The sequence below is a fragment of the Vulpes lagopus genome, chromosome 3 (assembly GCF_018345385.1).
Source record: "Vulpes lagopus strain Blue_001 chromosome 3, ASM1834538v1, whole genome shotgun sequence".
Classification (NCBI taxonomy): domain Eukaryota; kingdom Metazoa; phylum Chordata; class Mammalia; order Carnivora; family Canidae; genus Vulpes; species Vulpes lagopus.
In genome coordinates, this window is record NC_054826.1 from 63,364,076 (window position 1) to 63,379,378 (window position 15,303).

The 15,303-nt window shown below is 35.7% G+C and overlaps 1 protein-coding gene and 1 non-coding gene across 12 annotated transcripts in view; one reads left to right on the plus strand and one right to left on the minus strand.

Annotated features, from left to right (window-relative positions):
• Positions 1-4,606: 4,606 nt before the first annotated feature.
• Positions 4,607-15,303, minus strand: part of ADK (adenosine kinase) — a 498,050-nt gene continuing 487,353 nt past the window's right edge. For all 11 annotated transcript variants that reach the window (XM_041748691.1, XM_041748694.1, XM_041748697.1 and 8 more), the window contains one exon: positions 4,607-5,428. In XM_041748691.1, coding sequence (XP_041604625.1) covers positions 5,304-5,428 — 125 coding nt within the window. In that variant the 3' untranslated portion in view covers positions 4,607-5,303. The remainder of the gene's footprint in view (positions 5,429-15,303) is intronic.
• Positions 7,964-8,067, plus strand: LOC121488480. Its single transcript, XR_005987105.1, has one exon. It is a non-coding gene; the product is annotated as a U6 spliceosomal RNA (small nuclear RNA).

Sequence of the window (15,303 nt, forward strand, 5' to 3'; positions counted from 1 at the left end):
TAGGGAACAGACTTTTAAGAATGAAGATAAATAGGAAAGAAAAGAGGGTTCTATCATAGAGAATGTGATCTGAAATATAGGCAGATAATATAAACAATTATAGCTGTCCTGGCAGCTAAAATGTTTGGTGACTTTGCCATCCCTGAGTCTCTAACTCACCACAGGGATCTGGAGAAATGAGAGAGGCCTTCAATGAGCAAACATTTATTCAGCATCTACTATGTGGCAGTGGATAGTCCTACCTTAGAAGAAGGCATATACTAGCAATTAACCTGGGGGTTTATTTTTTATTTTTTTTGAGATTTTATTTATTCATGAGAGACACAGAGACAGAGCCAGAGACACAGGCAGAAGGAGAAGCAGGCTCCATGCAGGGAGCCCAATGTGGGACTCGATCCTGAGTCTCCAGGATCACGCCCTGGACCAAAGGCGGGGCTAAACCACTGAGCCACCTGGGCTGTCCTAACCTGGAGGTTTTGAGAAAACTTTTTATTTAAAAAAATATTTTATTTATTTATTCATGAGAAATACAGAGAGAGAGGCAGAGACACGCAGAGAGAGAGAAGCAGGTTCCATCCAGGGAGCTTGATGTGGGACTTGATCCTGGGTCTCCAGGATCAGTCCTGGGCTGAAGACAGGCGCCAAACCCCTGAGCCACCCAGGCGTCCCTAGAGAAAACTTTTTAGAGGACCTGACTTTTGGATTGGATCTACAACTGAGATCTTGTAGAAGAAAAACAGTAATCCAGACAGAGGCATGAGCATAGTTATATGTTTGGGCTGGGGTGAAGGGTTACAAGGAGGGATAGCAGTAGGAAGGCTATTAAAGTGGTTAAGTAGTAGATAGTCAAAGAGGGTGGAGGCTTCTTGACACTGAAGGGGGCAGAGGGTTTTAAACAGATGAAGCAAACAACCAAAACATTTACAACCATTCTGGATGCAAACAATCATTCTGTGTTTCACTTTCAGTACAGTATTCAAACATTACATGAGCTATTCAACTTTATTATAAAATATGCTTTGTGTTAGATGATTTTGCCCAACTCTAGCTAATGTAAGTATTCTGAGTACATTGAAGGTAGGTGAGGTTAAGCTATGATGTTCAATAGGTTAGGTATATTACATGCATTTTCAACTTAAAATGCATTTTAAGTTGTAAGTAAAATATTTCCAACTTTTGATGGGTTTATTAGGATGTGATCCCATCATAACTTGAGGAAGATTTTGTATTATGTTCTGTTTTATCTTCTTCCTGAGATGCTGCTATTGATGAAATTTCATAGGTTTTCCTAAATACTTTATATTTTTTCCAATTAGAAAAATTCCAACCACACAGAAATGTTGAAAAGCAAACACGTATTTACAACCTACATTCTACAAAATTTAACATTTTGGTGTACTTGCTATATATCTCTTCATCCCTCTTTCCATTCATCTTATTTTTTGCTGCACTCCACTGTAAGTTGAAGACATCAAGGCACTTCATCTCTATTTTTTATATATATCATTAATGATAAACTAGAGTTCGTTATTTGAGTTTTTTGTATGTGTGATTAAACAATCATGGAACTTAAGTAGGACATTCTCCAAGTTTTGACAAATGCATACACCTGTGTATCCCCTATTATGACATGGAACTTCACTGTCAGCTAACATGCCCTTCATCTCCCTTCCCAGTTTCCACTTGTCTCTCCCACAAAGCCAATCTTGGCCTGATTTTTTCACTATAGGTTTGTTTTGCCTGTTCTAGAACTTTATATGGAATCTTACAGTTTGTGCTCTTTCATGTCTGGCTTCTTTCACTCAATAAAATGTTTTTGAGATTGATTCATGTTGTTTTGTCAGTAATTTCTTTCTTTTGCTGAGTATTATTCCATTGTTTGAATATACCACAGTTTTTATCTATTCTCCTGCTGTTGGACAACTACGCTGTTTCCAGTTTTTGGCAACAATGAATAAAACTGCTATAAATAGTCTAATACAAGTCTTTTTGTGGACATATGCTTTCATTTCTCTTGGGTAAATACCAGAGTGGAATGGCTGGCTCAAAGAATAGGTGTGTTTAATTTTATTAGAAACTTCCAGGCCTTTTTCCAAAATGGTTGTTCCATTTTACACTTCCACTAGCAATGTTGCTTCACATCCTCTCTAACATTTGGTGTTGTCATTTAAATTTTAGTCATTCTAGTACAGAACTAACTCATTGAAATTTTAATGTTCATTTCTCTATGACTAATGATGCTACATACTTTATCATGAGCTTATTGGCCATTCATATATTTTCTTTTGTAAGGTCATCTGTCTTTTCATTGTTGTAAAAGTTTTTAATATAGTCTAAAATATAAGTTCTTTGTCGAAATGTATGTGCTGTGAATACTTTATCCTGGCCTGTGGCTTGTTTATTCATATTCTTAATGATGTCCTGATGAACAAAAAAAATTTTTTCGAGTTCATTTTATCAGTATTTTTTTCTTTTGTGGTAAGTGCTTTCAAAGCCCTCTCCAAGAAACCTTTGCCTATACTCAAGTTGTGAAAATATTCTCATGTATCTTCTAATAGCAGAATACTTTGGCTTTTATGTTATGGCCATGATCCATCTCTTTTATGTATGGTGGGAGGTAAGGTTCATTTTTTTTTTCTCATATAGATATTTAATTGTTACAGTGTTGTCTATTGAAAAGACTTCCCTTTCCCCACTAGATTGCTTTGGTACCTTTGAAAGATATCAAACTGCTTTTCATATTTAAATTTATTTAGCCATTTATAAAATGTTTTTACATATGCATTCTCTTAACATCCTCTCACTAGGAGTGGATAGGTTTTCCTCATTTTACAGTTGAGAAAACCAAGGCTCAGAGGAGTTCAAGAACTCGTCCAAGGAGATACAAAGCTGAGGACTAGAACATAGAACTATTGAATCATTAAAAGAAGTTTACATTTTAAATCTACTTTATCTAATGGAATTATTACTAAATGGACACTTTTCTGAAGGTGATATAGTAACATAAATGAATAAGTGCCTATCTTTTTTTAAAGGTTTTATTTATTTATTCATGAGAGACACACAGAGAGGCAGAGACACAGGCAGAGGGAGAAGCAGGCTCCATGCAGGGAGCCTGATGTGGGACTCGATTCTGGGACTCCAGGATCACACCCTGGGCCAAAGGCAGGGACTCAATTGCTGAGCCACCCAGAGATCCCCATAAGTGCCTATTTTTATATTTCAACACTGGTGGTAGTTTCAGACCGCCAGCCAAACACATGCTTCCTTTGTAGCTTGTGTCTAAAACAATCTTTCCATTATGCATGTTTGTTTCAGAAGGGTAAAAAATTACAATACTTGCTTTGCAAAACTTGGTAAGAATAATAGCTTTTAGGTAAAGTTGCTTTGACGTTAGTTAAGATAAAAAATGTATTTCCCTTACCCTGATCTAAAAAAAAGTCTTAACTCTGATTTTTTCAGAGAAATAAAGCAGTATTTAAAGGTACATCAGGTCGCCTGTGTGGCTCAGTCAGTTAAGCGTCTGCCTTTGGCTCAGTTTGTGATCCCAGGCTCCTGGGACTGAGCCTCACACTGGGCCTCTCTGCTCTGCAGGGAGTCTACCTCTCCCTCTCCCTCTGCCTTCCTTTTTCTCTCTGAGTAAATAAATAAAATCTTAAAAAAAGATAGATGGAAAAATTAGAAAACACAATAGCTACTCTTGCTTTTTAAAATTTCTCTCCTACTTTGTAATATACTCAAGCACCCAGCTTGTCTTTTTTTTTTTTTTAATATTTTTATTTATTCATTCATGAAAGACACACAGAGAGAGAGGCAGAAACACAAGCAGAGAGAGAAGCAGGCTCCATGTAGGGAGCCTGATGTGGGACTCGATCCAGGGACTCCAGGATCACGCCCTGGACTGAAGGCAGATGCTCAACTGCTGAGCCACCCAGGCATCCCACCTTTTTCTTTTTCTAAAAAAAGATTTTTATTTATTTATTTATTTATTTATTTATTTATTTATTTATTTATTTATGAAAGAGAGAGAGAGAGAACGTGTGTAAGTCGGGGGAGGAGAAGAGGAGGGAGAGAGAGGAGGAAAGAATCTCGAGCAGACTGCATGGAGCCTGATGTGGGGCTCAATGCTGGGCTTGATCTCACAACCCTGAGATCACGACCCAAACCGAAACCAAGAGTCTCACTCTTAACTGACTGAGCCACCCAGGCACCTCATCTTTTTCTTACTCAACAATATTTATAATGATAAAAATAGCAGGTACTTATTAAGCACTTACTAGGCATGTCAGCTAGCATTATATACTTGGTATTCTCTCTCAAGTAATCTCAACGATCTTGTATTATCCCATTTTATAGAAGGGAAGATAAAAGAGGTTGAGTAATTTGCCCCAGGGTATATAAAGATAATTAAATCTGACTCCAGAGGTTCTATTATGCAATTCTGTCTCCCTAAAACAGTGACTCATTGGCTCAAATACTAATTTTTCAATGTATTATGTTGTTCTTTCTATCACCATCAATGAATTAGATATCATTTCAGGGCCCAATATTAAATAATGATCTTATTTCCTTAGTTTATTGAGCACAGGGCAAAGACAGAAAAAAATTCCCATATGACAAGTTTTTTATTTGTATCAAATCACAGAGTATCATAGGTAAATATAAGATTTTAATTTGAATATCATAACATAATTTGGCAAACTATTTAATTATCCAAAGTTTATTACATGTTTGAGTATGTGCTAAAGAGATTATTTGGCATAACTTGGCAAGATATATATTTCCGTACCTTATTTGACCATTTATTATTTATATATGTGGTACACATATATGTATGTATACATATACACACATACATATATACATACACACAATCCTAAATTAAATATACTTGTATAAAAAGCTAAAGATTGATGTGTTAGCATTAATTCCTGTTTAAAAATCTATTATATTAAATTGCATCTGCATTCAAAGCAGAAATGTAAAAAAACTGATCAATTTGCTAAATACACATGAATTTACAAAGTAATTGAAAATGAAATAAAAATTTTCATTGAAATGCTGTATTCCTGTTTAATCAACATTTAAGTAGCACTATCAAACTACGGAAATAGACATTATTTTTTTAGGTTGTTGAGAGAATAAAGATTCTACTGAGCATTACTATACTCCCTAAATTAAGAATGAATATTATTATAGTAGGAAAAGATGGCAGATAATTTTCTTCTTTATTAATATGGGAATTCTCAGGAAGCAATCAGAGCACTGTCTGTACTCCTGGGCTTGGGTTTCCTGCTTTTCTGTCAGTGGAAGTCTGGCTTCTCAGGAAAAGTACAGCCAGTCCGCCTAATTATGACGCTTGCTGCATAGTGACCAGCACGGATGCATTCAGTCAGGGGCTTGTCAGAGACCAGTTGAGACAGAAAACCTGAAACACAGACAAAAGGGAAGAACATGAATATTGTGTAACGGCATCAGAAATATCATACTGAGTCAGGCCAAAAAAAGGTCTATGTACCTATCCCTTTCTTCAGTGTTGATATTAAATGTTAAACCTCAAGTGTTAGAGAGTTCTTCCTCCAAACATCATAAGCTTCCCCAATATATATTTTTAAAGATTTTATTTGTTTATTTATGAGAGACACACACACAGAGAGAGGCAGAGACATAGGCAGAGGGAGAAGCAGGCTACCCACGGTAAGCCTCATGCAGGACTCGATCCTAGGACTCCGGGATCACAACCTGAGCCAAAGGGAGACGCTCAACCACTGAGCCACCCAGGCGTCCCATTCCCTCAATATTTCTTTTAAGAGGTCAAGTTGGGACAGGACCACTCACCATCAGTCATTCTAATCTTTGTACACCTAAAACATCACCACACTTTCCTTCAGTTTTGAGATAAAGAGGTTCTGAGTAGGAAGTACTGGCCAAATAATATTACCTTGGGTTTTTACAGTTGAGACAGTATTATTTATCCCTCTCTCCATCTCTCTGGATTCCTTATGTGCTGTTATTCCTAGCATATTGCTTTTGGACAAAATTCTATCATCTGGATGTCTCTACAAGTACAGATTTAAGAACTGAAGAGTTACAAAGGATCTTACATCTCCCTTTTACTCCCAGAAGTAACAGTGAAATGATTTCTATAGTCAAACACCATGGACCAACTTGACATTAAAATAAGTGTGATAAAGCAGAAAATAGTGTTGAGGACTTCTGTTTTTGACTAAGAGGAAATAAAAAGAGCCACATTTACCCTTTCTCCAGAAACAACTAAAATAAGGACAAAATATATGAAACAAAGATTTTCAAATACTGTAAAAGATCCATGAAAGAAGGGAAATAAACGGGATAAACTGTAAAACTGATGTACTTTTCCCCTTAGAGAGTTACCAGGCTACAACACAAGGAGCAACAACCTAGGCAGAGCTCGACAGTCTCACTGAGTTGAAAAGGTGGATTTGGGAGTCTAAGTAGAACAAAATTAAACATGTAGGCAGAATGATCAGTAAAAAAAGAGAAGACAAGACATAAATTACCAGTATTAGGAATAAGAGAGGTGATGTCACTATAGAATCTATATACACTAAAAGAATAATAAAGAAACACTAACAACTTTATGCCAATAGATTTGTCAAGTTAGATGAATTGGACAAATTCCTGGAAAGACACAAACTATCAAAGCTAAAGCTCAGAAAGAAACAGATAGCCTGATTAGCCTGGTATCTATTAAATATATTGATTCTATACTTAAAAAGCTTCCCATAAAGACAATTCCAGGTCCAGATGGTGTCACTGGTGAATTCTACGAAATATTTATGGAGTAAAAATAATATCAATGCTATACAGTAACCTCTTCAGAAAATTGAAAACTGAAAATACTTCCCAAATTATTCCTTGAGGCCAGTATTACTCTGATACAAAAAAATGCAAATATTTTAAAGAAAATTTTAGCAAATCAAATCCAATAGTATATTAAAAGAGATAAAAAAAAAGAGAGATAATAAATTATTATCAAATGGGGTTTATTCTAGGAATGCAAGGTTGGCTTAACATCTGAAAATTAATCAGTGTAATTTACTATAAATAACAAAACCATAAGATCACTTAATATAAAGAAAATGCATTTGGCAAAATTCAACATACATTTCTTTTTTTTTTTTTTTTAAAGATTGTATTTATTTATTCATGAGAGAGAGAGAGAGAGAGAGAGAGAGAGAGAGAGGCAGAGACACAGGCAGAGAGAGGCAGACTCCATGCAGGGAGCCCGATGTGGGACTTGATCCCAGGTCTCCAGGATCTCGCCCTGGGCCTGAAGGCGGCGCTAAACTACTGAGCCACCCAGGCTGCCCTCAACATACATTTCTAATGACAATTTTCAGCAACCTAGAATAGAAAGGAACTTCCTCAACCTGATAAAGGGCATTAAGGGAGGGACACCTGGGTGGCTCAGTGACTGAGCTTCTGCCTTTGGCTCAGGGTGTGATCCTGGAATCTCCCGATCGAGTCCCACATCAGGCTCCCTGCGTGGAGCCTGCTTCTCCCTCTGCCTGTGTCTCTGCCTTTCTCTCTGTGTGTCTTTCATGAATGAATAAATAAAAATGTTTTTTTAAAAAAAGGGCACTAAGGGAAAAAACTTGACAGTTAAAACGGTGTATAATGTGGGATGCCTGGGTGGCTCAGTGGTTGAGCGCTTGCCTTTGGCTCAGGCGTAATCCTGGGGTCCTGGGATTGAGTCCCACACTGGTCTTCCTGAATGGAGCCTGCTTCTCTCTCTGCCTATATCTCTCCCTCTCTCTTGCTGTGTCTCTCATGAATAAATAAACTTTTAAAAAATGGTGGATGATGTAATGTTTTTCCCTTAAGATCAAGAACAAGAGAAAAAATGTTTGTTCTTAAAATTGTACTGGACACTTTAGCCAGTGCAATAAGGCAAACAAAATAAATAAATAAAAAGTATCAATTGCTCACTTTGGTAGCACATATACTAAAAATTGGAATAATATAGAGAAGATTAGCATGGCCCTTGCACAAGGATGACAAATTTGTGAAGTGCCTCATATTTAAAAAAAAGGGCATCAAGATGGAGAAAGAGGTAAAGCTGTCTTTATTTGCAGATGGCATGATTGTCTATAGTTTTCAATAGCTCCCCCACCACCCCAAGACATCTGGCAATGTCTGGTAATTTTTGGTGTTCACAACTGGGGCAGAGGGTGCTACTGGCATCTAATGAGTAGAGTGATGGATGCTGCTAAATATCTTACAATGTCTATGATCTGAGATTGAGAAATTACTGGTCTTTAGAGAATACCCTACAGATTCTAGAAAAAAGTTACTAGAACAAGGACGTGATTTTAGTGAAGTTGCAGGATACAAAAATCAACTGAATTTCCATACTATATATACATCATGCTGTGTGTATATATAGTAACTGTATATACTAGCAACAGTTAGAAAGTGATATTAAAAATATCTTTTACCACACTGTCAAATATGTGTAATACTTGATAAAAGTATTAGACCTGCACACTGAAGATGACAAAACAATGCTGAAAAAAGTAAAAGAAACCTACAAAAATGGAGAGATATCAAGTGTTCACAGATCAGAAGATTCAATATTGTTAATAGCTCTAAGAAAATTTTCAATGGATTTAATGTAATATCAATCAAGTCCCAGCAGGCTTTTCTTATAGAAACTGACAAGCTGATTCTAATATTTATGTGTAAATGCAAAAGACTAAGATTAGTCAAATACACCTTTGAAAAACAAGACTACCTGAGTTAAAACTTATTGTAGGGCAGCCGGGGTGGCTCAGTGGTTTAGCACCACCTTCAGCCCAGGGAGTGATCCTGGAGTCACAGGATCGAATCCCACATCAGGCTCCCTGCATGGAGCCTGCTTCTCCCTCTGCCTGTGTCTCTGCTCCACCCCCCCAATCTCTCATGATAAATAAATAAATAAATCTTAAAAAAAAAACTTATTGCAGAACTAAAATAATCAAGACACTATGCTATTGGCATAAAGAGAGCCCAGAAATAAACCTATCGTCAATTAATTTTTGACAAAAGTATCAAAGTAATCCAGTGGAGAAAAGATAATCTTTCAAACAAATGGTATTAGAACAGCTGGATGGCATATTTGAAAAAGCAAACAAACGACTTCAACCCTTACCTCATATCACCTACAAAAATTTACTTGAAATGGATCTAGACTTAAATGTAAGAGCTAAAACTATAAAATTCTGAGAAGAAAACAGAAAATCTTAATGATTTTGAATTTGCCAAAAATCTTTTAAGTAAGACATAAAAAGTACAAGCTTTTCTAAAGGAAAAAAATAACTGGACTCTGCCAAATTAAATACATCTACACTTCAATAACAAGAAACAACCCATTTAAAAATGGGTTCAAAAGTGCTGAAACTAATATTTTAGCAAAAAAGGTAAACAAATGCCAAATAAACTCATGAAAAGATGTTCAACACCATTAGTCATTAGGAAATGTAAATTTAAATCACAATCAGATACTACTGTCAACCCATTAGAATGGCTAAAATTAAGAAGACTAACCAATACAAGTGTTGACAAGGGTGTGGGTCATTTGGAACTCTCATCTGATAGTGGGAACATAAAATGATAATACCACTTTGAAAACCATATGTCAGTGTCTTAAAAACATACATTTACCATATAATTCAGTTATTCTAGTTCTAGGCATTTAACTCAAAGTAAATGAAAGCATGCATTCACCCCAAAGATTTGTAGTGAATGTTCACAGCAGCTTTATTTGTAATAGCCCCAAACTGGAAATGATCCAAATGTGGAAAAGAGGCAGGAAGGCAGGATGCAAAAGAGCATAGGAGTAGTAGATATGTCTACCGTGCTGGTTTCATGGATGTATGACTATGTTAACAATGGTAAAATTGTACACTTTAAATATGTGCAGTTCATTGTATATCAGTTATAGTACAATAAAACTGCAGAAGGAGAAAAAGGGGAAAAAGTGTTGTAGTTACAAATAAGACAGGTCAAGGACAGAAGAACCTGGGGCTACTTTCCCTCGAAGGGAAACGTGAACTGCTTAGCAGTACGCACATACTCAGAAGAACAGATAATGAGAAACTGTTCTGTAGCCAGACTTCCCTGGCCCTGGCAGCCTGATGGGGGTGAAGATTAATTGAGAAGCTGTGGTATAATAACCTGAAGAGAACATTATAAGAGATTTACGTCTTCTCTTCTCTACCATTCTGACCACACAAGCTTTTTCCCTGTCAGATTTGGGGAATGCTCTGTATCTAGTAAAATAAGTATTCCCAACCAAAGAATAAAATTAATTTGGTTAATGGAGTGATATATTTTGAAGACATTTGCTTAGAATGTGAAATCACTCCCTCAAGAGGTTTAGTAAGAGTATTTTATCATTGAGTTTTCAGGTAACAGTCAAAGGTCAATATTAACTTTCAGCCAAACTGTGAGACTAAAAATGCTCAGCCCATACAGTGAATGGAGCAGACGCCAAATTCAGACTCAGATCAGCTTACAATGGAAACACATCTATGAGAAGCCTTATAAGCAACATCTGTTTTCCTCATTCCTTCTGGTATGATCTTTGTGAGAAAAAGAAAAGCTTATGTTTATGAAATATTTTTGTGAAGCATAAGTACCAGCATCCTCTTTCTAAGAGAAGAGCTAGCTGATGACTAAAGTGAAGTACTCTGAAGAGACATTTGCTTTGACAAGTGGCAAGCCTGAATGCAGAAAAAAGCTAAGACCTTTGCCCCAGGTGAATAACAATTTTTAATAATCTATTTTGAAAAACCAACCAAGACAAACTATAGATGTAATATAATCAATTGTAAGTGGAACCTTCATAAAGTAGCTGATGGGAATCTTAAAAGTTGTGTAAAAGTGGTTTAAACAAAGGGAGGTTATATTTTAAGAATCATAAAGTATCCCATGATAACACGAATAAACATTCTAAGGTTAATTCTTTATTGTGTAAAAAATATATAGCCTAATTTACCATTTTAACCATTTTTAAGTGAACAATTTATAGCATTAAGATCATTTTACAAAGTTGTGTAATTATCGCTTCTATCAATTTCCAGAATTTTTTCATCACTTCAACAAAAACTCTATATTCTTTAAACAATACCTTTCTATTCCTCTACACTTCTGGCCCCTGGCAACTGCTACTCTATTTCCTGTCTCTATGAATTTGCCTGTTCTAGGTACCTCATGTAAGGAGGATCATACAATATTTGTCCTTTTGTGTCTGGCTTATTTGACTTACTGGAAATGTTTCCCAAAACAATTTTTTTAAGTTAGAATTTTTAATTATTAACTGACCTAAAGTGTATTTTAAATAAAACCCTTTATTTGGAAATAATTTCAAATTTATAGAAAAGTCGCAAGAATTAAAATAATGTGAAAAATACCCACATATCCTTTACCCAGATGCACTTACTGTTAACATTTTGCTCCTTTTGTGCACATATACTCTCTCTTTATACAGGTTTTGTCCTGAACTATTTGAGAGCAAGTTGCATGTATCATTCCTCTTTACTTCTAAATACAATGTTTCTTTCCTGAGAATAAGGCTATTCTCTTACATAATCACAGTTATTAACTTTAGTAACACTGTTAGAATACTGTTGTCTAATCTTACTCTCCATATCCCAGTTTTATCCCCTTCTAGGATAGAATGTAATGTAGGATTTGTTATGTTTTTGGTTTTTTATTAATATTGAACATTTCCTTGGACTTTCTTTGACTTTTACGACAGGGACATTTTTGAAGCATATAGTCTTTCCCTACTTCCTATTTAACAGAGTGACTCTCATTTTGGGTTTGTCTATTTCCTCATGATTTAAAAAAAAATACAGTTTATTTATTTATTTTATTCATGAGAGACACAGAGAGGCAGACACAAAGGCAGAGGGAAAGCAGGCTCCACACGGGGAGCCTGATGTGGGACTCGATCTCAGGATCCCAGGATCATGACCTGAGCTGAAGGCAGATGCCCAACCACTGAGCCACCCAGGTGTCCTGATCTTCCTCTATTTTTAAAAGGTATTTGCAAACACAAAAAAAAAAAGAAAAAAAAAAAGAAAAAAAAAAGGTATTTGCATTTTGGGGATATTATTCTAATAAAGTATTTTTTAGGTATGTATTTAATATATACAAATGCTATGTCAGCATGAAAACAAAGTGATTATTCACAGCTTAGTCAATGAATGTGGTGAATTTTAAAGAGTGGTTAGCACACACTATAGCAGATAAGTATGGCTTACAGATACATATCTAAAAAGAAGTTTGCTTTCTTTTAGTAAAGATTTTGGGTCTATCAGGAGTTCAACAAGAAAAATCTTAAATGACTGACTTGGCATATGTGTTCTACATGAAAAAGTTCCCTAGGAACCCTCTTTTGTTGATGGTTCTTTCCTGTTCTTATGGTCCTCATCAATACATTATGTTGAAATCGAAGGGTAACGTTCTGCATATATGCCTTTCAACATAGTCAAGAGAATGGAAACAGGAGGTATAACACTGGAGAACAAGAAACATCAACATAGGTTTCCAGTCAGGAACTCATATGCTGAGCCAGTTGTTGCCTTTCTACTTTGGTTCCTTTTCTGTGGGATCTGTGTAACTCCTTTCTAATCCTTCTGCTGATAGGCTTATCCCACAGCTCCTCTGACTTTTCTGAAATTTAGGTCATGTCATGGACCTTAGGTCTCAAGCTGTTGAGGCAGATGGTGGGTTAAGGCTTCTCACTGACAATGAATTTGGTTCCTAGGGCTAGTACTGGCTGGCTCTGAATCTTGAAACAATCACAGATCCAGAACTATCAGAATGAACCTCTGTCCCTTAGCAATTAGTATAGCTTATTACCTTCTGGTTTCTTTTTTAAAGACTTTATTTACTTATCTGAGAGAGAGAGAGAGAGAGAGAGAGAGAGAGAGAGAAAGAGCGTGAGCGCACAAGCCATGGGAGCAGCAGGAAGAGGGAGAGGGAGAAGCAGGCTTCCCACTGAGCAGGAAGCCTTATGCGGGACTCGATCCCAGGACTCTGGGGTCATGACTTGAACTAAAGGCAGACACTTAAGTGGCTGAGCCACTCAGGCACCCTACCTTCTGGTTACTTTCATTTGGATTTTTCTTTTACTGATGTTAAGGAGAGTGATCAATTTTAGGATAACTGAATGTAGTATCTGTGATGAGACCTGAAACATGTTTAAAACTGTGCAGAGAGGAGGCGCTAGGCTAATTTCCTCAAAGCACAGAGAGGTGGAATGGCTGGTGTGGGCAAATGGCAATATAATTTCCTGACTTAATTTGTCCATTTTATGTAGTTACTGTATAAGAGATATAATACTTAGAATTTTCTCAGTGTCATTTACAGAAAAGTAAGAAATATTGTCAGTAGGTATGAAAGCCTTAATCAATGCACTTAAGGGCTAGGGATATTTTAGAAGGAAATGAACAAAGTCTGTAAGTCAATTTTTCTTTTCCATATATAGTTCCTTCTCCAATAGTTTTCATGGTGGGTAAAACTAAAAGTCCAGTAGGCTCCATTATTGTTCATTCATATTCACAACAAAAAGAATGACTAAGCTTTTCTGGTTGTCATCAAGAAAGCTGTGCCACACAGACTTTATGAGCTTGAAAGAATTAAGGTGTTTTGTCATTGTTGTTTTGATTACTGATTCAGTTTCATTGCTAGTAATTGGTCTGTTCAAATTTTTGATTTATTCCTGATTTAGTTTTGGAAGGTTATATGTTTCCAGGAATTTATCCATTTGCTCTAGGTTATAAAAAATGGCATATAAAATTTCATAATATTCTCTTATAATCCTTTGTATTTCTGTGGTGTTAGTTGTTGTTTCATTTCGATTTTTGCATCCTCTTTCTTTTTTCCTTGATGAGTCTAGCTAAGAGTTTATCAACTTTGTTGATTTTTTCAAGGAACAAGCTTCTAATTTCATTATCTGTTCAATTGTTTTTTAAGTCTCTATTTCATTTATTTCTGCTGTAATCTTTATTATGTCCTTTTTCTACTGGCTTTGGGCTTTGTTTCTTTCTTTTCTAGTTTCTTTAGGTATAAGGTTAGGTCGTTTATTTGAGATTTTTCTTGGTTCTTGAGGTAGGCCTGTATTGCTATAATCTTCTCCCTTAGAACAGCTTTTGCTGCATCCCCAAAATTTTGGACCATTGTGTTTTCATTTTTCACCATGTATTTTTTTTAATTTCCTCTTTGATTTCTTGGTTGACCCATTCATTGTTTAGTAGCATGTTATTTACTTCATGTATTTGTTTTCTTTCCAGATTTTTCTTGTGTTTAATAAAGAAAAGGTAAATAAGTAGAAAGGAATCTGAGCATAACACTAAAAAAAAAAAAAAAAAGAAAAAAAAAAAGCCATCAAACTACAAGGGAAGAGAAGCAAGAAAAGAAGAAAGGAACAGAGAGGAACTACAAAAACAACCAGAAAATAAGTAACAAAATGGCAATAAGTACATATCTATCAATAATTACTGTAAATGAAAATGAACTAAATGCTCTTATCAAAATACAGGGTGACTGAATGGATGAAAAAAATCAGAACTATATGCTGCCAACAAGAGACTCACTTTAGACATAAAAACACATGCAGATTGGAACTGAAAGGATAGAAAAACACCATGCAAATGGAAGCAAAAAGAAAGCTGCAGTAGCAATACTTACATTGGTCAAAATAGACTCTATCTATCTATCTATCTATCTATCTATCTATCTATCTATCTATCTATTATCTATCTATCTATCTATCTATCTATCTATCTATCTATCTATCTATCATCTATCTTTTAAGTAGGTTCTATACTCAGCATGGAGCCTGATGTGGGGCTGAGATCAAGACCTGAGCTGAGATAAAGAGTCACTCAACTGACCGAGTCACCCAGGTCTCCCTGGACAAAACTGACTTTAAAACAAAGACTGTAAAAGCAAGAGACAGAGAAGGACAATACACAATAATAAAGGAAACAATTTGGCAAGAAGAACAATAGTAAATATCTATGCACCCCAAACAGGAGTTTATCCTTGCTATTTATACCTAAATACATAAAGCAACTATAAAGGAAGAAACTGACAGTAATATAATAACAGTAGGGGACTTTAACATCCTACTTACATCAATGGATAGATTGAGACAGAAAAATCAACAAGGAAATAGTGGTTTTGAATGACACATTAGACCAGATGGATGTAACATATATACAGAACATTCCATTCAAAAACAATAGAATATACATGCTTTTCAAGAGC